General features: G+C 40.2%; 1 protein-coding gene across 1 annotated transcript in view; it reads right to left on the bottom strand.

Moving 5' to 3' along the window:
* FCHO2 (FCH and mu domain containing endocytic adaptor 2) overlaps positions 1 to 26,320 on the bottom strand; it is a 118,658-nt gene that overhangs the window by 25,974 nt on the left and 66,364 nt on the right. The window contains exons 11-17 of the mRNA XM_052775405.1: positions 16,999 to 17,023; positions 10,835 to 10,889; positions 7,648 to 7,826; positions 7,050 to 7,061; positions 6,598 to 6,622; positions 5,717 to 5,759; positions 4,980 to 5,065 (exon numbers count right to left, since the gene is read on the bottom strand). Coding sequence (XP_052631365.1) covers positions 4,980 to 5,065; positions 5,717 to 5,759; positions 6,598 to 6,622; positions 7,050 to 7,061; positions 7,648 to 7,826; positions 10,835 to 10,889; positions 16,999 to 17,023 — 425 coding nt within the window. The remainder of the gene's footprint in view (positions 1 to 4,979; positions 5,066 to 5,716; positions 5,760 to 6,597; positions 6,623 to 7,049; positions 7,062 to 7,647; positions 7,827 to 10,834; positions 10,890 to 16,998; positions 17,024 to 26,320) is intronic.

The raw sequence follows: 26,320 nt of genomic DNA, 5'->3' as shown, positions 1-26,320 counted from the left end.
ATCTGGTGAAGATGGGTTTCGAGACCTAGAATCTGTCTGATGTCCAAGCAAAGACTGAGATACTCTACACCCAGGCAAATCAGTGGTAGATGAGGAGGAGCTCCTATTATGCTCTTTCAGTATAGCTGAAGGAAAAGGGAAGAATTGAAACTAGGAGCAACACTGACATGATAAAAAATTCAATATAAATCTAGGCTTCAAAAGCATATTCAATATCCACTGCATGAGGATTACTAGCCACCACCACAAAAAATAACTGCTCTACTAGGCTAAAAATCACACCACTTAAAAGAAAAAAAAAACCAGCCACATATCACATGTACTTCATTCATACTGTCAACCATGTCATTTTCCATTTTTTAAGTAAGCTGACAAGCAATTTATTGTGTTTCTCTCCCCTTAAGGCCCTACTTCTCATGACTTTCCTTATTCCTCTAACTTCTTCCCTGTCATGGTTTCACTTCCTCTCATCTTTGTCTTTTCCTTCTTGTATCCTACTCCATGTTTGTTTCCTCTCCACAGCTTCCTGCTTTTCATTTCTTTCAAAGTTACTTAATCAAACCTACCCTTCTCTGTTACTTCCAAACATTTTTATCCTCTTACCCTTAACATCTGTAATGCGAAGGCCCAACATAAATTGCTGTCCGGTAAATGAATGAAGACAATGAAATCATGAGATCCTGTATGATATTCTTCTGTCTGTATCAATCCGTATCTAGTGAGTAACTGTATGTATGAGGCATCATCTGCCCCAGTTTATTTCCTCTCTCATCCTAGAGTCTTCAGGCTGCTGGAAAACAGGAGTTTTCCACAAGTACTCCCTGCACCTGGCTGTTGCCTGTTGCAGTAGATGACAACAAAAGCAGTAAATGCAAGGTTAGTCAATTCTCAACATCTTGTAGATTGGCAAAGCTAGGAACAACAGCAGAGTGGCATACAGAATTAAAGAGAGCAACAAGTTTTAAAGTTCAAATCAAAAGTATAGGTGTCCTCTCTATAGTTGTCCTTCTGTCATGAACAAGTATATTCTTGTCATGGTTTAAGCCCAGCCAGCAACTAGGAACCACGCAGCTGCTCACTCCCTTCCTCCCTCCCAGTGGCATAGGGAGGAGAATGAGGGGGGGAAGAGAGAAATAAAACCCAAGAAAAGACAAGTGATGCACAATGCAATTGTTCACCACCCGCTGACCAATGCCTGAGCAGCAATCCACCCCTCCCAGCCAACTCCCCCCAGTTTATATACTGAGCATGACATTCTATGGTATGGAATATCCCTTTGCCTAGTTCAGGTCAGCTGTCCTGGCCATGCTCCCTCCCAGCTTCTTGTGCACCTGCCTGCTAGCAGAGCATGGGAAACTGAAAAATCCTTAACTTAGGATAAGCACTACTTAGCAACAACTAAATTATCCATGTGTTATCAACATTATTCTCACACTAAATCCAAAACACACTGTACCAGCTACCAAGAAGAAAATTAACTCTAGCACAGCCAAAACCAGGACAATTCTCCAAGCCCAAATAAACAGAGATTTAACACAGCTTTCCCTTTCTAACAGATATTTTAAATATCATTCAAAGGTTTTGAAATACTACTACAAATCCTATACGAAAGCAATGTGGATATGTGCAAGACTATTTTAAAAATACACATGGATGAAAATGAGGAAGATAAATAAAAAGAAACAGTAAAACAAATTAAGTATCCTTTGCCTTCCTCTACAGACTCCAACACCAGATCAAAGCAATGATGCAGCTAGCAAAACAGATTATTTTGAGAAAGCACAACTTCTTTTCAGCATATTCATAGAATCATGGAATCATTCAGGTTGGAAAAGTCCCTTAAGATCATCGAGTCCAACCATTAACCTAACACTACCAAGTCCACCACTAAACCATGTCCCTAAGCACCACATCTACATGTCTTTCACATACCTCCAGGGATGGTGACTCCACCACTTCCCTGGGCAACCTGTTCCAATACCTGACAACCCTTTCAGCAAAGAAATTTTTTCTAATATCCAATCTAAACCTCCCCGGCGCAACTTGAGGCCATTTCCTCTCGTCCTATCTCCAGCCACCTGACAGAGAAGACCAGCACCCACCTCACTACAACCTCCTTTCAGGTAGTTGTAGAGAGCAATAAGGTCTCCCCTCAGCCTCCTCTTCTCCACACTAAACAGCCCCAGCTCCCTCAGCTGCTCCTCATAAGACTTGTGCTCCAGGCCCCTCACCAACTTGGTTGCCCTTCTCTGGACATGCTCCAGCACCTCAGTGTCTTTCCTGTAGTGAGGGGCCCAAAACTGAACACAGTACTCAAGGTGTGGCCTCACCAGTGCTGAATACAGGGGAACAATCACTTCCCTAGTCCTGCTGGCCACACTATTTCTGATACAGGCCAGGATACTACTGGCTGCCTTGGCCACCTGGGCACGCTGCTGGCTCATATTCAGCTGGCTGTCAACCAGCACCCCCAGGTCCTTTTCTGCCAGGCAGCTTTCCAGCCACTCTTCCCCAAGCCTGTAGCACTGCATGGGGTTGTTGTGACCCAAGTGCAGGACCTGGCACTTGGCCTTGTTGAACCTCATACAGTTGGCCTCAGCCCATTGATCCAGATCCCTCTGTAGAGCCTTTCTACCCTCAAGCAGATCAACCCTCCCTCCCAACTTGGTGTCATCTGCAAACTTGCTGAGGGTGCACTCAATCCCCTCGTCCAGATCACTGATAAAGAGAACTGGCCCCAATACTGAGCCCTGGGGAACACCTCTTGTGACCCGCTGCCAACTGGATTTAACTCCATTCACCACAACTCTTTGGGCCCAGCCATCCCCACAGTTTTTTCACCCAGCAAAGAGTATGCCCATCCAAGCCATGAGCAGCCAGTTTCTCTAGGAGAATGCTGTGGGAAACGGTGTCAAAGGCTTTACTAAAGTCCAGGTAAACAATATCCACAGCCTTTCCCTCATCCACTAAGTGGGTCACCTTGTCATAGAAGGAGATCAGGTTGGTCAAGCAGGACCTGCCTTTCATAAACCCATGCTGGCTGGGCCTGATCCCCTGGTTGTCCTGTGCGTGTCACATGATGGTGCTCAAGATGATCTGCTCCATAATCTTCCCCGGCACCGAGGTCAGGCTGACAGGCCTGTAGTTCCCCAGATCCTCCTTCTGGCCCTTCTTGTAGATGGGCGTCACATTTGCTAACCTCCAGTCAACTGGGACCTCCCCGGTTAGCCAGGAGTGCTGATAAATGATGGAATGTGGCTTGGTGAGCACTTCTACCAGCTCCCTCAGCACCCTTGGATAGATCCCATCCAGCCCCATAGACTTGTGTGTGTCTAAGTGGTGTAGCAGGTCACTAACCATTTCCCCTTGGATTATAGGGGCTTCATTCTGCTCTTCATCCTTGCCTTCCAGCTCAGGGGGCTGGGTACCCTGAGAACAATTGTTCTTACATATATATATAATATATATAAAATTTATCCTTAAATATGTTACAAACGTGAATCCACTAACCAATAATCTTGACTGGATACCTAAGTGAGGAAGAGACAATCTAATGATTTCTCTAAGCTAGATTTGTTATACAACATAACTTTTAAGGAACATGAATTTGTAGTGTAGGAATAAGTTCCACTTAAAACCCTAAGGGTTACGTAACAATGCTGGTTGCTGCCAAAAGGACATTATTAAGGCCAAGAAGAATTAGCACTAGTTGTACAGAATTCTCCTATTGATATATGTACTCTTTCTTACTGTTCTTCAATCTGTATGATCAAGTACAGATGAAAACAGTTAGAAAGCCATGATTGCAAACAAAGAAGTAAGGTCCATAATAATTTTTGGAATAGGAATACCTAAAGAGTGAACACTTCCTTTCTTGAGCATATGGGAAGAGAAGAGTCTCTACATTAAGACAGTAGGGGCTGGAAAATAGACATGCAGTAGGTAGACTGAAGAGAACTGTGAAATAGCATATCTGCTACTGTTAGTAAATAGTAGATTCCGCCCTAAATCTCCTGAGATAATCAATGTAAATTATTTAAGTAAATACTTTTAGTAAGCAGGTCCTAACATAGCCGTAATATCTGGTTTTGTTTCAGTCTCTTTCTGAACTAGTTTCTCAACATCTGCTCTCAGCCTCTTCAACACACATACCCACTCACATGCTATTTTGCCTCCCTCTCCCTCACTGCCTTCTGAATGTAAAAATCAATATTGCCTATTTCTGTAAACTTCCCCCCCACCAAAGAACAAGTTTCAGGAAAGCCTGCCAGTATCCTGCCCACACTAATATCCTCCAAAATCCTGCACCCAAAATTCCCACGCAGTATTTGCCCCCTCCCTTCCACCTCCCATACTCCTCAGCCCACCCTCTTCCTCCCAATACACCTACTCTCAGGCGGTGCCAGGAACTCCCCCTTGATTCCAGTCTCAGTCCTGCTGTTTTTCTCCTGCTCCCCTTGGATTATGCCCACACATCTCCTAACAGATTCATGGTTTCCTACAAGAAACAAGTTCCTCACAGTAAAGCTCCACAGTGGCTTTGTACTACATAGCTCAACAGGCTTTCCTGGAAAGAAGAAACTCATCCCTATTCACAGTGCAAGCTCAGCATCTCTCAGGTGCTGTGACAACCTCCATTTAATTTCCCAACTTTACCAACTGAAAAAATAGGATTATATTCTTCCTCCAGCATAGATGATGATCATTTTTTGTAAAGGGAGAGAAGGAGAGAAAAAAAGACAAAAGCAAGATAGAATTTTCCTAAGGTTTTTAGTGCTTCCTCTTCCCCCTTGCTCCCTAGCTTGAAAGCCTGACATACTGCACAGAGTTGTATATTACTCATAACATAGGATACTGCTTCACAAAATTCTTTCATTTCAGTAGTCAAAGCACATTCCCTTGCAATGACTAAAAAAAAAGCAACAACAGAACATCCTGAAGAGTATGCAAAAAACATTTTCTGCTATCAAATATTTTACCTGATGAGGATGCCAAGGAGGCTGAAGAAGATTCAAGAGAACTGCTAAAGAGTGGATCCCATGCCAGAAGGTCACTGTTCCCCTTTCTACAGTAACAATTGGAATATTAATGAAAGATGTATATACTATAAAAATAAAATTACAACTTTGGTAATTCATCTTCTGTATTAGTCTTTGTATCTAAAAATTAAAAGTACTTACAAATTGCAGGTCAAAGAACTGATTTACACATAAGGAAACTATCTGAACTGATACCTTGGTGCAAGTTTGTGTGTGGACATGTTTCATAATGTCAGTAAATTATTTTCATTTTCAACAAGACATACATCTACAAATCAATTTGTTTCAGTATATGCATATATGAGCAATGTATATAGACCTGTCCAAATTTGGTGCTTGTAATCTTAAACACTTTACAATGGAACACTATATGATAGAAACTAAATCCATCTTATTTAAAACCTGAAATTACAAAATATTGTTTTTTATTAAAATCATGTAATTATAAATATCAATTGAGACAGATCACAATGAAGCAAATGCATTAGAAGGGGAAAACAAGTGAATAGAAGTCTCCATTGTTACATAATTACTCCTTAACTCTTACGATGCAATAGATGCCTGACTTAAAATAGCAGTCAACTGATATTTCCAATGAGTCTTGGAGTCTTATTGGTCAAAATAAGACCAAATTCCCCCAAAACTACACTTGATATAATTTTAAAAGTTGAACTTACTCATTAGCTGGAGTAGAAAGCTTTGATTTTGTTAACTCTTCACCTAAGCAAAAGACACAGTATTATCACCACTCTAAAAAAAAAAAAAACCTTTCAGCTTCATTATAAAAAGATAGTAAATGTTAATAGTTGCAGTTCAAAACTAATTATGAATTATTAAGACAGAAAAGAGAAAATGCATTATTTCTGATAATCTAAATTCAGATACTCCTGAAATACCTTCTAGAAGGAGAGGACTAAACAGAGCAATGCGTTTCAGGAGAAAGTGTTGGTCACCTGAAATTTCTTCCTTAAATTATACTGTTTACATCAATATTATTCTTCAGGAAACCTGGCTTGGTTTCCCACTGAGAAAAACCCTAAAGGATAGAGACTAATGCTCAATCCTCTGTCTCCATGGCCACGTTTTGTTTTTGACTATAAAACAGAGAGAGTGCTTTGCTGTTTTGTGGATGATACTCAACTTGAGCAGGTGGAAGGGTTTTTAAGAACTTACACAAGAGTCATTTCCATGGGATTTCCCTCCCCCCCTCCCCCCACCTTTGGCTCTTGGACTTGTTCCTCATCACTGTCACAGCCAGCCTCATCTGTTTCCCAGAACAGGGAACAGCTAAGTATACAGAAAAAGAAGAGGTCTGGGTGGCTTCTACTAGCTGCTTTGAAATTTTGACCAAATAACTTAATTTTGCCCTTTGAATTTACTGTGAGTAGTTCAAAGGCAAATATCATAAAGGTACCTAGAACTGACAAGAGAAATATTTTTTTTCTACTTAAAATACAAATACTTAATAAGTTTATTTCTTCAACAATAAAAAAAAATATTTTCATGCTATGTTAAAAACCTAACATAAATAGACTAAATGTTAAATATTCACACTTACTGGATGAATTTCGATTCATTTGTGCCTGAAACAGAAAAAAACCCAAACCCATAAGAATAAATTCTTTTACCAACTGTCAAATAAAACACTTAATAGTCCCAGGGTTCTTATTTCCACTCAACTTTCCATGCAATATTTTGCTTTCAATGCCAGGCAGAACATTCTGGAGCTTGCAGAAGACCAGAACATGAGCCAGGACAGAGCAACTAGTGCATGCCCACCACACCAGTAAGAAGAGGCAGGAATGAAGACTGCAGAACTGACAAAGGCAACAGTATGACTAAATTCCTTGACAGGCTGGGCCAGTAAAATTAAAACAGCTTTTATATCACATGGCATACCTGACAAATAAGAACAGAAACATTCCTAAGGTTTTCCCAATAACTTTCTCACATACTACACTTACTTGGTTTTAATCTAAAAACATGAATAAAAAGCCATTCTGTACTTACAGAACTGTGTTTCTGCTTTCAAAACGTGGGGGTGGGGTGGGGGAAGAGAAAAATTATCATTAAGATTTTAATATGCATAATAATTTCCTTAAAATCAGAGCCATCTATATTCTGATCTGAATACTGTAACTAGCGTACTTTAATACTATTAATTTGTAATATCATCCCACAGTATAAAGGATCATTCTGTGGTTTGGCAGAATACATACAATAAAGCTGCACTGTAAAAGTTATACACATCCACATTATATGATGTTTTAAAGGTTTGTATATTATTGAACATGAATTAGTAAACTATGTTAAAAGCCATGCTCAGCTAACTCCATATGTATTAAAATGTCTTGTGGTGGCAACAGCAGAAAGACAAGGACTAAGCACTCCCAAGACTCAAAGAAAAGATAAAAATCTGAGAAGGGAGAATTACTTTACATTACATTGCAATAAAGTGTATCAAAGATGACCTAGTGCACAAGAAAAAAAGAATCATCAAACTCGAACCTAGAATAAATTCTGAACAGTAAAATATACGTTAACACTAAAGATTCCTTAACACTTTTCTTCTCTACTCATTAAAAATACAAGGAACAAAATTACTTACAGATATTGCTGGAGAAAGAACAATGTTCCCTATAGATACTTTTAATTCATCCAAGGAAGGCATGGTATATTGAGAGCTATTATTTGACTGGACAGGCTTTATTTCTACATGGAACCTCCTGGGTTCATCATCTTCGGAGTCAGAATCACTGAATGAATAGAAATGGTTCTCTTTGGTATGTTTTTCTCAGTTAAGGTGGAAATACTTCAAAATTCATCCATTTAATATGAGCATTTTGTAGAGAGTAATTATGAAACAGATTAAGTAAACACCACAGAAACAATGCTGCCTAAGCTCTTTGTGCGCTTATACAGCCACTTCAATTATATCCGCTGTCCAAAATTCACAACTCCGAGTTAAAATTTAGTTTTTATATTCCATTCATCTTCATAATGGTATTCTGTTGTCAAAGGCATGATGTCATATAACTGAACAACTACATATTTGAAAGCATCAGGATAAATGAAAGATTCTACAGTAGCAACACTTCTGTATGTTAAATTTATGATTTGTAAGACTCCACGAAGGATTCTAATGCACATATGAAATGTAGAAATCCTTTTAAACCAAGTGAGGCCTAGCCTTTTTAATTAGCAATGAAATACCCATGGTACCTGTACCAAGCATAACAGCAGAGGGAGCAGCAGCCACCATGACTTGCCCTTTTTGCAGAGGCACTGAAAACTTTGCAACACCAGTTACACAGAAGGCTGCACAGTAAACCAAACACCATCAGCCACTTAAAGCACTGTCATCCTTGGCTAAAAAGAAATCACAATGACAATTCAGCCTTCAAAATAAGCAAAATATACAGATGAATTTAGCTGTGGTTCTTTATATGCACAAGAACTGCACTCAAAAAAAGCTCTAAAAAGCCTATGCTAAGTCTTAAAAGATGCAGTTGTTTTGACAAGAAAAAAGTTGAAAATTTTCCTCTGCTGAAACATAAAAGCATCTGGCCACCTAGGGGGAGCATACATATTCTATACCTCACTTCTGTTATTTTAACTTGAAAATATGCCAGCCATTTGAATGAAATCTCTTCAAACTATTCCCTGACAAAGATTAAAACCCTAAACCCTAAAGACATTGCAAATGCAAATCAACTGAAAGAAACCCTGAGACATGGTGAGGAAAAAGACAAACATCTTCATCTTACAGGCTATCTGTCCCCCAAAATGGATCACATCCAGAAAAGAAAATTTTAAAAGAGAAGTAATTTTTCATTTCACCAAGATTTCTTGCCTTGAAAGTTATCACCAAGTTTCAAGATTCATTTCCTAAGAATCAGGTGGCTCTTGTAAAGTGGCATGAGTCAGCCACTAAGGTATTAGGTGTATTAAATGGTTACTGACAAAGATCAGTTTAGACCTGAATGCTATGAACTGAAAGGTCAGTCAGTAATTTTTAGGATGAATGTTTTTCCAACACTTAAGACTGGCCTTATTAAGGCTGACTGCCGTTATGGTAAAATAATGCCCTCCAACAAATCATCTCAAGAGTTCCCATCAACAAAATAAATATCCACTCTTGGAGGCTAAGGGAGGAAAAGAGGAAGGGAACTGATGACTGTGAACCTGTTCAAGGTTTTCAGAAGCTTAAGTACTACCTGGCTGACCGGAATTGCAAACCATTGAGCTTTTTCACTGGATGTATGGCCTTATCATGGTTTAACCCAAGCCAGCAACTAAGCACCACACAGGCGCTCACTCACTCCCCCACACCCAGTGGGATGGGGGAGGGAATCAGAAGGAAAAAGTAAAGCTCATGGGTTGAGATAAGAACAGTTTAATAGAACAGAAAAGAAGAAACTAATAATGACAGTAATAATAATAATAAAATTACAATAATAATAAAAGGATTGGAATATACAAGTGATGCACAATGCAATGGCTCACCACCTGCCAACCGACGCCCAGTTAGTCCCTGAGCAGCAATCCCTCCCAGGCCAACTCCCCCCAGTTTATATACTAGACATGATGTCACATGGCATGGAATACCCCTTTGGCCAGTTTGGGTCAGCTGCCCTGGCTGTGTCACCTCCCAACTTCTTGCACCCCTCCAGCCTTCTTGCTGGCTGGGCATGAGAAGCTGAGAAATCCTTGACTTTAGACTAAATATTACTTAGTAACAACTGAAAACATCAGTGTGTTATCAACATTCTTCTCATACTGAATGCAAGACATAGCACTATACCAGCTACTAGGAAGACAATTAACTCTATCCCAGCTGAAACCAGGACAGGCCTTTTCCATTGCTTCACAACAAAAAGGATAATGGAGAAAAGGACACCCAGGTGAATCATTTACAAAGCATGAATGTTATTCACTCCTGCCTCCATTTCATAAAAATATGCAAAACATGAAATAATGCACACACACACATACACACACCCCCAGAACTGGATAATAGTCTTTTGCTTTTATACCAATTATGTAAATAAGAGAGAACATGAACTATTTTTATCAGTACAGGAACCTTCACTGGGGGCAACAGAGGCATATTCAGCCAAGTTGATGAGAACAGAGAAGCTATGATGACAGACTGGCCCACTTTAAGGTGCTCTCAACTGGTTAAAAGTTTTCACAATTTAAAGTAATTGCAAAGTGTAAGTTTACCTTTTATTTTATCTGCAGTCCCCTGAAAAAAATCAATGAATACATTTCCAAAAATTACCTATCTTGCTAACATATTAGGTTTGCTTAGATCTACAGCAATTATTCCCAACTCTTAAGTAGAGCTTCCCTCTCTTTTTCTGATGGAAGAAAAAAAGAGGACAAGAATCTTGGAAGAAAAAGGAAGAGCAGAGAAAATAATGAAATCCATAAAAATGACTAATAACAAAAGTCTATTCTGCATATCTAAACCATCATTAAAAATAGAATAAAAGCTAGAAGAACCAATTAGAAACAGCATGATACTTTTTTTTTTTACTGTCAGACAAAAAGCCATCCTCTTAAAGTTCCTAAGACATCTGATCTAACCTTTAACATTTACATACACACAAAATCTACACTAGACAAATTTTTGTGCATTTTGCAGAAACTATGAACATAAGACTACAAGGTTGCAACATAAGCATGATGTCATTCATCTTCCTTGACTTAAGACTTTAATGAGTACTTCCCCTCCCCAAATAACTGCAATAACAGGAAATAACTTGGCACAATAATAGCAAAAAGGATATCCTGTGATGTTTCTGGTTTAATGCTGTATCCTTCATCATCTACATCAGGAAAGTTCTAAGAAAAACAACAAAAATTATGGTATTGACAAATAACTAAAAAATATGTTCTTACATGAGACTGAATTTTATATCATTGACAAATTAAAATTTGATTACAACACCTCATGAAAGTCATTGTTATTCATTATTAATTATTACAGTTAAGTTATGCTCTATAGTTCAGAAGTAGCATGACAGATAAGATACCTCAGGAACACAATGCAACAAAACAACCTCCAAATTTCATATGAAAACTGGCAAGTTTTAATGCATCTGCTTTTACTGGTATTCTATCAAAAAGGTCAGAAACCAACAGAAGCATTTTAACTTTGCTACTGAGTGTTAAATAAGCCTACAATCCTCTCAGCCCCAAATATTTTCCCAATTTCTAATTCTTTCAGCTAAGCCACTGGAGGCTCTGATGGTGCAGGAGCATAACCTTTCCTAAATACTAGTCAGTACTTTAATATGCGAGTAAAAGCATTCCAGGTTATACAGGTTGCAACTTCCTCTCTCCCCCTTGAAAAGACAGCAAGCCTGTACTATTGCTTTAGCAAATAATATCCCCGTTAATTAAAACACATGGATGAAACTTAAAATACAAGTGCTCAAAATCAGGTTCCAAAGTTTTCATTTATGAATCTCCAGCACTGTCCTGGATTTTTAAAGCTAATAAGCATCTGGGAACTTCAACTAGTTCAGTTTTTCAGTTCTTGCAGGCAATTAAATATTAATTGAACAGAATTATGTTTAAAATAATTTAGAACTCTTAGCTAAGTGCTTAGCTTCATAAAAGTGCTTTGGAACAGAGAGAAACAAGTCTCTAATATGATCATCTAAATTTTTTAAATGTGCAAAAAACCCCACACATTTATATTATATATAAAAGGATAGACTTAGATACAGATACTTTCCCCATTCAAAGCAGAAAAAGAAAAGCCCGCTCATGACATTGCATGCATAGTTAGTCTATGTGAACTGCTGAGATGCTACAGTAAGTTTATTACAAAAAAACACAACCCAGATGTCTTCTAAATTTCACCAGTTATAAATTTCTTATAAAAATGACAAAGAGTAGAAGAGATACTTAATGTACCTTTGTATTGACAAAGACAAATCGCGTCACATACAAGCAAAACAGTACCTCAAAATCTTACTTACAAGTTTAGTAGTAATTTCAAAATATTGTTTTAAATATTTTGAACAGTTGGACAGTTCTGCTTTCTGAAACATCAGAATTTTATTTACTAATCTACATTTTGTAACAGCAGTAGAAGACACAGCCCTTCAGGTGAGATACATAATCATAAATCTTATGTTAATGAAGGCATTTACATTTACTTGACTAATTCTTACTCCCTTCTCCACGCTCCTACAAAGACAGAACTATATGTTATGTGGTGGATCACAGTGCATCTTTTAAGTACCAGGCACACAATGCAGACAAGACCTGATTTGCCTACCACACTGAACAGAGGAAAAACCCACAACCTTCCTGTATACACATGTCATTTTTGAACTTCAACACAGAAGATGATCTTTGCAAATTTTGGGTTTCTATAAGAAGTAGTTATTAATATGATGGGGGATGAAGGTCTAGCCCCCTACCCAAACATGTTATTTGTAGTATTTGCAGTAAAAATGAGCTCAATATGGATGCGACTTGAACTCTCTGGAAGTCACTGGAAAGGTAGACTTCCTTGGAAGAAGGTTTCACATTCTCAGAGGTTCTATCAAGCAATTAAACATATAATGATAAAAAACCCACAGTTTTCCCTGTGCTTGCAGATGTAATACAACACATTATTGATTAAGGTATTATATATTTTCAAATATACATTAAAAATGTAGGGTTTATAATTCTGCTTTGCATTAGTATGTTCTACAAATTTTCTGGGGTGAATATTTTTTTAAAGAAATAAAACATAAGGACATAATAAATAACAAAGTAAAACTGCCTATACAAAAAGCATGAGGACTGAGCATTCTATTCCTAAAACTTATTTTTAGAGTTTCAGTCAATACTTTGACTCAGTTTCCTTGCTCTGTCCCATCTGGCATCCAAAAAGCAATGGAAGAAGCCACACCATAACCATGTCATTGGTTCCTCTGAGGTACGTACAAAGGACAAGAGAGGAACATGTGGAGCATACTGCAGTCTAGCTACTTCATTTGGCCCTTCCTCAGCAACGTTAGCACTGCTCACGGGTTGGTCAACAGGTCAAGAAGCAAAGAACCTTAACTGCACTTCAGTTTGATTTCTGCCCATTTTCTCTTCTCCTGGGATATCTACAGTGGTTATGAGAGCTCCTTATCAAGTTTTCCTCAGAGTATGCTTCAAGATATCGCTGTGCTGAACAGCTCATTGTTTCTTTTTTTGCCAGATGAACTTTCTACCATTTTACTGAACTGGACTGACTTCCTGTATGTCCAGACAAGGACCAAAGCAAACTCAAAGTACGCAGTTGAAACTCATAACCTGAACAGGAGAAAAAAAAAAAGCCTCTCTGCTTTCAACATATTTGAGATGTAAATTTGACTGAAGTATATCCTTAGGTTAAGACAGAGGTATAACATATTCTCAGTTTCCTCTCCTTAGGGTGCCTATTAACCCAAAAGACAAAAACAAAGAGCAGCCAGTCACTTTCTTCCATTGCCAGAGATGCAGAAAGGAAATCAGGTATTCAAAGTGCTCCTGTTGTGTATTGTGACTACAAAGCCCCATACCCTGTATCAACGGCAGCTATTCAAAATATGTCAGAACCAAACATTACAAAATGCAAATAAAAAAAATTCTTTAATTTCACTAAACGTTACACTTGTGTTCCACAAATCAGAGTTTGAAAGTTCCAAATTCAATCAAGTCCCTAGCAATAAAAATGGTGTATAATTCTATATAACCTTAATTATGCTACACTTGTATGTAAAGAGGTTAATGAAAAGTTTTGGATGCCTCAATATATTTGTTTGCATTCCAGTTTTCCATGAAAAAAAGTTCAGCATTATTTTCTGTGCATCTGTGGCTCCCTTCTTCATTACTTTTGAACTTTCTGGACAATTTCAAATGAATTTGACAGACAGAACAGAGGACTTAAAGATAATAACATTACTGCAGTCTTCATGAAAATAGGCAGTCAAGTAGAAGAGAGATCAGCAAGTATCCCAGCCAAGGGAAGGGCTGCAATCTAAACTCAGATCTTACTGGACACAAGTGGAACCTTGTAAATGCTTCCCCAGAAGAAAAGTTTCTACTAGAGCTTATATCTTCCTATAGACCATTCCTAGAGACATGGCAAACCCACGGGAAACAAGACAATTAGTTCTGCCCATAGAGCAACTTTCTAGGTAATAAACGCACACAGAGCCAAACTTCAGTTGCTATCTCTTTCTAGTAGTGTACACACAGTTAACTTTATTTTTCTTAATTATCAAGGCTTAACTTAGTGGAAGTTACATGTGTAGACAGACATATAACAGCACAGAAATTTTGAATCTCATGACATACTGAAACCTATATTTAAACAGAGACTGCTTATTGAAGCAGTCAACCTTTTTAACAAATACCAGTTCTCAGTTCACAGCTGCCTTCCTACTCATGATCACATAAAAATCCCTTATAGCAGTTCCAAAAAATTCTTGACAGAATAGCAATTTATTCATAAGCATTAAAACTATATTTCCCAATATATATGATCTAGTGGCTACAAAAAAGGATGAGCATAAGCAGATAGCTTGCCAAAGATAAATTTGAGAACTTCCATTTTGGTACAAAAGACATTTCTTAGGACCATCTCACTGCTTTGTTTTCTGAAAACAGAGAATACAAGTTAGAACACACTGCATTATACATTTTGGACTAGTGAGAAGGCCCTAATGGTATCGGCTACATACTGTATGTTGAAAGATCCACAATATCACATAGAACTGGGTAGATAAAGTATTGAATTCAGTTCTTACCAAATCCTTAATTTCTAAAATTTCAATATATTTACCTCAGTGCTTATAGCTATAAATAATTGTAGAGTAGTTTTCTCTTACATTCCTTTCACACAAGAGAACAACAATTAAAATTCTTGACAAATAAACAAAAGGCACATTTTAAAAAAAGATCAATTTAGTAATATAAAAGCCAGACACAGAGATTTTCTGTGAGTGACCAAAGCTGACCAAAATCATAATTGGGACACCTTAAATAAGTTGAATTTTCTGAGGGCTGGTCCTCTGTATTTTCTAGCAATCAAACAAAAATGACATTTGCTTTAAATTTTATTTTCTTTTTGCAATAATACTTTTCAGAGTTCAATTTCTTGAAACGTGTAGTTTATTGCAAAGATGCATACAAAACAAATTCTCATAGAGATAACAATATAGATGGTTATAACTATTTAGATCAAGTTTGAAAAATTAAAAAGAAAGGAAATCTTAAAGTAAAAGACAAGAAAAATGAAAAACATTTGAAGTGGGACCTTCTAGAAGAGGATGCCACCCTTAAAATGTAAAAGCACTCTGGGGTGCTTGTTTATAAGGGATGAAATTAATCCCATCTATGGTATGCTGCATCATTTTTCATGAGAAGGGCAGTAATAGCTTCTGCTATTAAAGCATTCTACCATTTGGAATAATACTGTTGCTTGTGAAAAGCAGAAAGAAATGATAGACCACATTTTAAATTCCAAATGCATTCATAAAATGTCGGGCATAAAAAAAAAAGAATGCAAAAAAAGTATCAGTTTTGTTGTTAGACACTATGAAAGTTAGGTCTGTTGTTTTTACCCATATATAAATTACATCGAGACAGAACAATTAAATGATCATATGGTGTGCCTCATGCAGCCAGAAAGAATGTCAGACACATTTACAGTTGAACTTATTGAATTAGGGGTTTTTTTGGTTTTTTTTTTGTTTGTTGTTTTTTTTTAAATGAAGAGACCAAAATAAGCAAGGAAGAAAATAAACACTGTGCATCAAACCTCAAACCCAGTTGTGTTTCACTCCAATGACTCAACCTGAACAGTCAAAAGACATTATTTCCATGAAAAACCTGAGAGTTATAGGGATGATTCTAAAGGTACTTTACTTTAAACATACCCAAGAAATATGCTCTAAATCAAGATGACTTTGTACAGGATAAAATAACTGTCTCAAATGATGCTTATAAGGCTGTTCATGCACATATGGTTCTATTATGTGGCAAAACTTAGTTTTCCTTATTTAGAAGAATGGTTCTACTAGATTTTTTTAAACCAAGTTTCTCAAAATAAGTTTTAATATTAGGTACAAAAACTCCCAGATATTTAATGCAAAGAAGAAAATCCACAAAACAGGTGAGCTTAGAAACTTAAATTGTTTAATATAATTGCCATCTAAATAAATGAACTGAAAAACAAATCAGTCTACAGAAAAATCACTTAAATAATTCTGTAAATTATTCCTACTATAGCTATAGGGAGCTGCAATCTCTGTTACATATAATTCAAGACAACATACATGTTTAAATAAAAAGAAAATGCTCAATTAAGGAAATAAAAAAAAGCATTAACATACCAATTTCATTTGCAACTGTCACTTATTTGAATTTAATAAATAAAATTGTAAGACGTATCACAGATCAAACTGAGAGCAATGAAAAATAGACCACGAATAACGTGCGTTGAGATACTGCATTTAAAGCCATATTTAAAAAAGTATATTCCTACACACTGTTGCCAGCGATCATGCAGAACCCCATTATTATTAAAAGGGTTCTCCAAAGAGACAGTAGTAAGCAGAGAAACACAATGATGCAAAGTTGGGTCCTCTGAACCTTTTTCTTACTTAGAATCTATTAGTCAAGCAATTTAAACTATTAACTTGCAAAACAAAGTAGCAAATAATTGCAGTAAAACACACCTTGTTTAAAACCTAAGATTGTTAGGAAATATAAATGTATTACTGACGCATATTTGTATATACTGCTAAAAATTATGTTCTGAGCAAAATTAACACTTCAACTATGTTACCAAAACATTAAATCCTCTATCACATAAATAATACATTGCAGGTACTGTATATAAGTCAAGTTTAATCAGATTGTAGTGTTTGACAATGTTAGCATATGCATTTGTGTTGGAAATAAGTCTACTTACAACTGAGTCTGTATCTGGACACTCCCTATAAAAAAAAAAAAGAAAGAAAGAAAATATACAATTATAAAACGCACAAATGATTTTATTCATACTTTTATTGGTACTTCCTTTAATATTTTCAATTAATTTGAAACACTGCATTTGACCCATTTGCTTTTCAAACTCTTAAAATTTGTTATAAATAATCCACATTCAAATGAATGAGATTTAAATAAAAGAAGCTGAAAGTTTATGCTAAAAACACTGTGTCCTGGGTTCAGCTGGGATAGAGTTAATTTTTACAGGAACCTGGGAGGTGGGGGGGGGGCATAGCCGGGGCAGCCGACCTGAACTAGCCAAGGAGCTATTCCATACCATGTGACATCATGCTCAGTATATAAATGGGGAGCGGGCCGGGGGGAGGGCTCTCGACTTTCGGTGGCGGAGCGTCGGGTTCCGGGTGGTGAGCAGTTGCACTGTGCATCACTCTTTTTGTATATTCTTTCATTAGTACCGTTGTTGTTGTTGTAACCTTTTTTTTTTGTGTTGTCCCAGTAAACTGCCCTTATCTCAACCCTCGAGGTTCCAGTTTTTTTTCTTTTCTCTCCTCAGTCTCCTCCCTATCCCACCGGAGGGGGGCGGGAGGAGTGAGCGAGGGGCTGCGTGGTCCTTTGTTACCGGCTGGGCTGAAACCACGACAGTCCTTTTTGGCGCCCAACGTGGGGCAGGAAGGGTTGAGATAACGACAGATCTGGCCAGAGCGTGTTGAAACAAATTTGTCATACGCATTTCTTATATTAGATAAATAGATGTTGGTCACAATGTTGATTCATTTGTTTACATGGTGGCGTTTTGTAAGTTCTTATGTGCTCTATGTATTGCCTGTAGTCGCGTTTCTCACCTCTGGGAGAGTGATTGGGATTATCATTTTGCTGTACTGGGCAATGTCGACTTGTGAAATGATTACATCACTGGTCATGAGGTTAAGCTGGTATCTGTATGAGGCAGTGATATCATTTCCATACCTCGGGCACCTTCTATCGGATTTTATTGGTAATTACACTCAATCCATGGGGAAGTTGGGGGGGGATACTTCCCCCCATACGTTCGCCTCCCTTCTCTCCTTCCGACTAATTACAACAGCTTTTGAGAATTTTGAATATCCTTGGGATGCGCAAGCCAGTGTGCTGTTAGTGCTATGCCTCCTGAATATGTTTCAGGTCTTGTTTAGGGCTACAAAAGGGCTCTTTAAGAGTACCACCCAGAGATCTGCCCCAAAGCTGGATATTCATGGGTGGCACGGCATGTGGGAGGATATGGGCAGGTATCTAGAGAACTTCTCACCTCCAGTGGCTTGGAAGTTCACTCCCGAACAACTACAGAACCCTCATGAAGTGGTAGAATATTTGAAAGAAAAATGCTGTGGCTATTCCAAAGACGTACAACTTGCTGCACTGTGCTGGGCCCTGGCCAGTATCTACCAAACACTGCTTGATATTAGGCAGCACCCTCAGGGGGAAAAAGGGGAAAAGATGAAAAACAGGACAACAGGCAGTGTGGCTACCCCTACCCTGGCAACAGGCAGTGTGGCTACCCCTACCCTGGCAACAGGCAGTGTGGCTACCCCTACCCTGGCAACAGGCAGTGTGGCTACCCCTACCCTGGCAACAGGCAGTGTGGCTACCCCTACCCCGGCAACAGGCAGTGTGGCTACCCCTACCCCGGCAACAGGCAGTGTGGCTACCCCAACCCCGGTGACAGATACTGCAGCTAAACCAGAGAACCAACCTGTGCCAGTATCAGTCGCCCCTGTACAGAAAAAGAAACACACAAAGAAATCAGTTCGCTTAGTGAGAGATGAAGATGAACCAGGGTCATCGCAAGAACAGGAGGAAGAGGCAGAACCTGAAATAATTACCCGATCTCTATCCCTGAGTGAGCTGCGTGACATGGGAAAAGATTTTAGCCGCCACCCAGGTGAGCACATTGTTACCTGGCTGCTCCGATGCTGGGATAATGGGGCTAGTAGTGTGGAATTAGAGGGTAAGGAAGCCAAGCAGTTGGGATCTCTGTCTAGGGAAGGGGGCATCGACAAGGCGATTGGGAGAAAAACACAAGTCCTCAGCCTCTGGAGGCGACTTCTGTTAGGTGTAAAGGAAAGATACCCCTTCAAGGATGAAGTTACATGTCACCAAGGCAAGTGGACCACCATGGAGAGAGGTATCCAGTACCTGAGGGAATTAGCCGTGCTGGAGGTGATTTATAATGATCCAGAAAATGCGCAGTCACCCACAGATCCAGATGAAGTCCAATGCACACAGCCCATGTGGCGGAAGTTTCTACGAAGTGCACCACCAACCTATGCCAACTCATTGGCAGTAATGTCCTGGAAAGAAGGCAATGGACAAACGGTGGATGAATTGGCTGTCCAACTCCGGCAATACGAAGGAAGTCTCTCTTCTTCCCTATGGGCCTGTGTCTCAGCTGTAGAGGAATTGTCCCGAGAGTTCCAGCAATTCAAAGTGGATATGTCCTCCTCCCCACCTGTACAGGCCCGCATCGCAGCTATTGGGAGTAAGCACTCCTCTGCCCAAGAGAGAGGAGAGAGAAAATACACACGACGGGCTAACCTGTGGTTTTACCTGCGTGACCATGGAGAGGACATGAGGAAGTAGGATGGAGAACCTACCTCAGTCCTGGATGCACGGGTACAGGAGTTGCGAGAAAAAGCAACCAGAAAAGAAGATTCTTCTTGGAAAGCTGCTGCTCCAGTTTCCCGTGAGCAGTCCCCCAGATGCAGTAGATGGGATGATGCCATTTCTGATCCTCTTGAAGGGACTTCTGATTCATGTGTGCGAAAAGTGAGTAACGGATATTCTAACCAGGATTAGAGGGGCCCTGCCTCCAGCCAGGTGGAGGAGAGGGACAACCGAGTCTACTGGACAGTGTGGATTCGATGGCCTGGCACATCAGACCCACAGGAATATAAGGCTCTAGTAGACACTGGTGCACAATGCACCCTAATGCCATCAAGTTATAAAGGGGCAGAACCCATCTGTATCTCTGGTGTGACAGGGGGATCCCAAGAGCTAACCGTATTGGAAGCTGAAATGAGTCTAACCGGGAATGAGTGGCATAAACACCCCATTGCAACTGGCCCAGAGGCCCCGTGCATCCTTGGTATAGATTATCTCAGGAGGGGGTATTTCAAGTACCCAAAAGGGTACCGTTGGGCCTTTGGTATAGCTGCATTGGAGATGCAGGAGACTGAACAGCTGTCTACCCTGCCTGGTCTCTCTCAAGACCCTTCGGTTGTGGGGTTGCTGAAGGTCGAAGAACAACACGTGCCAATTGCTACCACGACGGTGCACCAGCGGCAATATCGCACCAACCGAGACTCTCTGATTCCCATCCATAAGCTGATTTGCCAATTGGAAAGCCAAGGAGTGATCAGCAAGACTCACTCACCCTTTTATAGTCCCATATGGCCCGTGCGGAAATCTAATGGGGAATGGAGACTAACAGTAGATTATCGTGGGCTGAATGAAGTCACGCCACCGCTGAGCGCTGCTGTGCCAGATATGTTAGAGCTTCAATATGAACTGGAATCAAAGGCAGCTAAGTGGTATGCCACAATTGACATTGCTAATGCATTTTTCTCCATTCCTTTGGCAGCGGAGTGCAGGCCACAGTTTGCTTTCACTTGGAGGGGCGTCCAGTACACCTGGAATCGACTGCCCCAGGGGTGGAAACACAGCCCCACTATTTGCCATGGACTGATCCAGGCTGCACTGGAAAAAGGTGAAGCTCCAGAACACCTGCAATACATTGATGACATCATTGTATGGGGCAACATGGCAGAAGAAGTTTTTGAGAAAGGGAAGAAAATAATCCAAATCCTTTTGAAGGCTGGTTTTGCCATAAAAGAAAGTAAGGTCAAGGGACCTGCACAGGAGATCCAGTTCTTAGGAGTAAAATGGCAAGACGGGCGTCGTCACATCCCTATGGATGTGATCAACAAAATAGCAGCTATGTCCCCACCAACTAATAAAAAGGAAACACAGGCTTTCTTAGGTGTTGTGGGTTTTTGGAGAATGCATATTCCAAATTACAGTCAAATTGTAAGTCCTCTCTACCAAGTTACCCGGAAGAAGAATGATTTTAAATGGGGGCCTGAGCAACAACAAGCCTTTGAACAAATTAAGCAGGAGATTGTTCATGCAGTAGCTCTTGGGCCAGTCCGGGCAGGACAAGATGTTAAAAATGTGCTCTATAGTGCAGCTGGGGAGAATGGCCCTACCTGGAGCCTCTGGCAGAAAGCACCAGCGGAGACCCGAGGCCGACCCCTGGGGTTTTGGAGTCGGGGATACAGAGGATCCGAGGGTCGCTATACTCCAACTGAAAAAGAGATATTGGCAGCATATGAAGGAGTTCGAGCCGCCTCAGAAGTGGTTGGTACTGAAGCACAGCTCCTCTTAGCACCCCGACTGCCAGTGCTGGGCTGGATGTTCAAAGGGAAAGTCTCCTCTACCCATCATGCAACTGATGCCACGTGGAGTAAGTGGGCCACACTGATCACAGAACGAGCTCGCATAGGAAACCCCAGTCGCCCAGGAATTGTGGAAGTGATCATGGACTGGCCAGAAGGCAAAGATTTTGGAATGTCGCCAGAGGAGGAGGTGACATGTGCTGAAGAGGCCCCGCTGTATAATAAACTGCCAGAAAATGAGAGGCAATATGCCCTGTTCACTGATGGGTCCTGTCGCATTGTGGGAAAACATCGGAGGTGGAAGTCTGCTGTATGGAGTCCTACACGACTAGTCGCAGAAACTGCTGAAGGAGAAGGGGAATCGAGTCAGTTTGCAGAAGTGAAAGCCATCCAGCTAGCGTTAGACATTGCTGAAAGAGAGAAGTGGCCAGTGCTCTATCTCTATACTGACTCATGGATGGTGGCAAATGCCCTGTGGGGGTGGCTACAGCAATGGAAGAAGAGCAACTGGCAGCGCAGAGGTAAACCCATCTGGGCGGCCGCACTGTGGCAAGATATTGCTGTGCGGCTAGAGAAGCTAGTGGGAAAAGTACGTCACGTAGATGCTCATATACCCAAGAGTCGGGCCACTGAAGAACATGAAAACAACCAGCAGGCGGATCTGGCTGCCAAGATTGAAGTGGCTCAGGTGGACCTGGACTGGCAACATAGGGGTGAGCTATTTATGGCTCAGTGGGCCCATGATACCTCGGGCCATCAGGGAAGAGATGCAACATATAGATGGGCTCGTGATCGAGGGGTGGACTTGACCATGGACACTATCGCGCAGGTTATCCATGAATGTGAAACATGTGCTGCAATTAAGCAAGCCAAGCGGTTAAAACCCCTGTCGTGTGGAGGGCAATGGCTGAAATATAAACAGTGGGAGGCCTGGCAGATTGACTATATCACACTCCCACGAACCCGCCAAGGCAAGTGCCATGTGCTTACAATGGTGGAAGCAACTACTGGATGGCTGGAAACATATCCTGTGTCCTACGCCACTGCCCAGAACACTATCCTGGGCCTTGAAGAGAAAGTTTTATGGCGACACGGCACCCCAGAAAGAATCGAGTCGGACAACGGGACTCACTTCCGAAACAACCTCATAGACGCCTGGGCCAAAGAGCATGGCATTGAGTGGGTATATCACATCCCTTATCACGCACCAGCCTCCGGAAAAATCGAACGATACAATGGACTGCTGAAAACTACATTGAGAGCAATGGGGGGTGGAACTTTCAAACATTGGGATACACATTTAACAAAAGCCACCTGGTTAGTTAATATTAGAGGATCCGCCAATCGGGCTGGCCCTGCCCAACCAAGACTTCCACATACTGTAGAAGGGGATAAAGTCCCTGTAGTGTACATTAAGAGTATGCTAGGGAAGACAGTTTGGGTTACTCCTGCCTCTGGCAGAGACAAACCCATTCATGGCATTGCTTTTGCTTAAGGACCTGGGTACGTTTGGTGGGTGATGCAGAAGGATGGGGAAGTTCGATGTGTACCTCAGGGAGATTTGATTTTGGGAGAGAATAGCCAGTGAATTAGGCTGTATGCTATTTAACTGCTAAATAACCTGCCAATGTATGTCATTGTATCTATAGTGTCTATATGCCATATCAAGGGTATTACTGTAAGAATTACCCAAATGACTGAAGGATGGACTTTGAAACTGAGCCAAGTACAACAGTGATAGAACTTGAACTGGTGCCCAGCAATTTCCTCAAGATCAGCCTCTTCGACCTGCAGGCCAAGGGTGTGGGTTGCACCAAATGTACCGGCCACAAGTTCCAGAGGCAGCATACAACAACCTAACACCTCACACCATCTCTCTTATCCTGAAGAACTGTTACAACAGATGGAGCCCCAAAGTCATGGACTAAATAAAATTGATGGACACATTGGAGGGATAGCCCATCGACTAAGGGAATACTATTTGTGTGTGTGTGGGGGGGGGGGGTGTCCATATACATATATATATATATAAGACAAGGAAAGTGATAGTAGTTGATTGGAAAATGTAAGATCTGGGCATGATGTAGATGGTATAGAATAAGGGGTGGATAATGTCCTGGGTTCAGCTGGGATAGAGTTAATTTTTACAGGAACCTGGGAGGTGGGGGGGGCATAGCCGGGGCAGCCGACCTGAACTAGCCAAGGAGCTATTCCATACCATGTGACATCATGCTCAGTATATAAATGGGGAGCGGGCTGGGGGGAGGGCTCGGGACTTTCGGTGGCGGAGCGTCGGGTTCCGGGTGGTGAGCAGTTGCACTGTGCATCACTCCTTTTGTATATTCTTTCATTAGTACCGTTGTTGTTGTTGTAACCTTTTTTTTTTGTGTTGTCCTAGTAAACTGCCCTTATGTCTACCCTCGAGGTTCCAGTTTTTTTTTCTTTTCTCTCCTCCGTCTCCTCCCTATCCCACCGGAGGGGGGTGGGAGGAGTGAGCGAGGGGCTGCGTGGTCCTTTGTTACCGGCTGGGCTGAAACCACGACACACTGCAGAAGAAAAATTCATAGTAAATGCTGAAATACCAAACTCACGGGGGGGGGGGGGGGGGGGAGGAAATCAAGGGAAGTCCAGAGTATCACACTGTATTTTGGATGAATATACTTTAAGAGTCAGGTCTCTATGGATGATGTGCATAATAAATAAGAGTCACCAATCCTAATGAAATAGTCCACATGCAATTGCAAAACATCTTGGACAATAACCAGTTCTTAAAGCAATTAAGACTATTCTTAAAGGAATTAAGAGCTTCTCTCTTTCAGAATTTCATTCTTAGTTTGAGTTTGTCAAGCACAGTTGCAGTCAAGCACCAGAAGATGCTGGAAAAAATAATAGAATACCCTCTTAAGAAACACCTTTTTTAAAAAAAAAAGTTGTCAGCAGAAAGGCAGTGATTACAAGCACATTATTCACAAGTGTTATATTTTTCTGCTATAACTTGAATTTAAGCAGTAATATTTTAAAAAATTAATGACGCTCAATCTCTCTCACTGATGTATGCAAAAAGCTGAAGCAATTACATTTACAGTATGTGGAAATACTTGAGTAGCATACGGGTCCTCTCTAATCTGCACCCTGACAGATAAAGCCATAAGTGCCAGTGTAACTGAACAACAGTGTTTTTTTTATATAGTCAAATCAACATCTGTACTTATTAAAGAGGAAAAAAAATCAAATTTGTAGCAAACTAAATCATCTTTTCTGAAAGGCTAAATAGGTTAAATGTAAAGACTACAGTGTCTTTAAAAACAAATATGAAAACTTGCTAACATGGAAGCATTAATACAGAATTCAGTACAGGCTGTTAAGAAATTGACAGTGAGATGAAGGATCCCATCTCCTCTGAAAGGCCTCACACAAGAAAACATGTGTGACCAAGTTTCTAATTGACTTATGTTTTATCTCCATCTGCTGGCTAAGCTGAATTCACAGCAATAGAAACAGCTATTTTAAAAGATATTTTACAGAACAAAGAGACAATGTATTAGATCTCTCTCAAAAGGTATAACAAACAGATGTTATGACATATGCTTTTAAAAAGCATCTGTACTCAAACAAGATAGCCTGAAGTCCATAAAAGTTAAGAAATGTGAAAGATGCGAGACAAACTACAATGAAAGCAATTCGGCTCATAATGAAGATTTTCAAAATCAGCAAGCTAATAGATCTCAAAAAGTAATGGCAGATCTAGTATCATTCAGAGGATTGACAGCACCTCACAGGATCCATTCTCAAGATACAAAGCAAAACTCAATAGTCTGCAATGCTGGTGAAGTGGAAAAAGACATCAGGTTTTCGATGGATGTGCTTTTACATTGCTAGATGCATAATCTTTCTTTTAAGATTAAAGAATTAGGTCATGCTTCTACTATAAGGTAACATATTTCAATAAATAGGGACTCTGTAAGGGAATTTAAGGATTGTAGCTAAAAACTAAGACAACCAAATCATGCAAAGCAGTGATTAGAAAAAGAAGCAAAATCCTTGACTGAACCTGTAGAGCAATATGTAATAGAATACATTGTGTATGGTATTTCCCAGTGTAAAACCATTACTAGACACAATATCCAGTTTAGATGTCAACACCTTAAAAACCTGTAATGATAAACTGAAAAGCCTACAAAACATGAGTTTTTCTAGGTGTGGAAAGCCTGCCCTACACAAACTTACAGTTTAATTTAACAGGAGATTAAGAAAGGACTTGACCTTTATGTGCAGAGAAGTTTCTGATGATAGAGAGTTCTATCATGTACAGCCTATAACAAGATCATCAGCTGAGGATGACATCAGACAAAATTTAGACTAGTGTGATAAATGATTTAGTCCCAAACAGGATTTTAATTAAAGTTTACAATTTATTAAATGAATAAAGGCAAGCAAACAGCGCTGGGCACGCCGGGAGCCTCTGCTCTACCAAGACGTGCACTGTGAAAAACAACACAGCTTCTTTTATAGTCTAGCATTAGTTACATATAATAGGCGTGTTCTCCCTAAAAAACTTTCCACCTCCTGGCTGCATAGGTGCAGTAGTTCTTTTTGTATCTTTTCGAACTCTCCCCAGCAACCGAGGGGCCCTCCAGCCTATGCATCTCTGACTAGGCTCCCCACTGCCCAGACACAACAGCAGACATCTTGTGTAACAGCCGACACCCTGCACAACACCAGCTGTGGCTACCAAAACCCAAACAAGTTCAACAGCAAGACATAACAGACACTTCTCTTTTAACAAATGCATATAACAAATTGCTTATACACAGTTATCTCAATACACCCCATGCTCACACATACCAAGGGTCA

Source organism: Harpia harpyja, chromosome W, assembly GCF_026419915.1.
Source record: "Harpia harpyja isolate bHarHar1 chromosome W, bHarHar1 primary haplotype, whole genome shotgun sequence".
NCBI classification, from domain to species: Eukaryota; Metazoa; Chordata; class Aves; order Accipitriformes; family Accipitridae; genus Harpia; species Harpia harpyja.
This window is presented reverse-complemented; position numbering and strand designations above follow the sequence as displayed.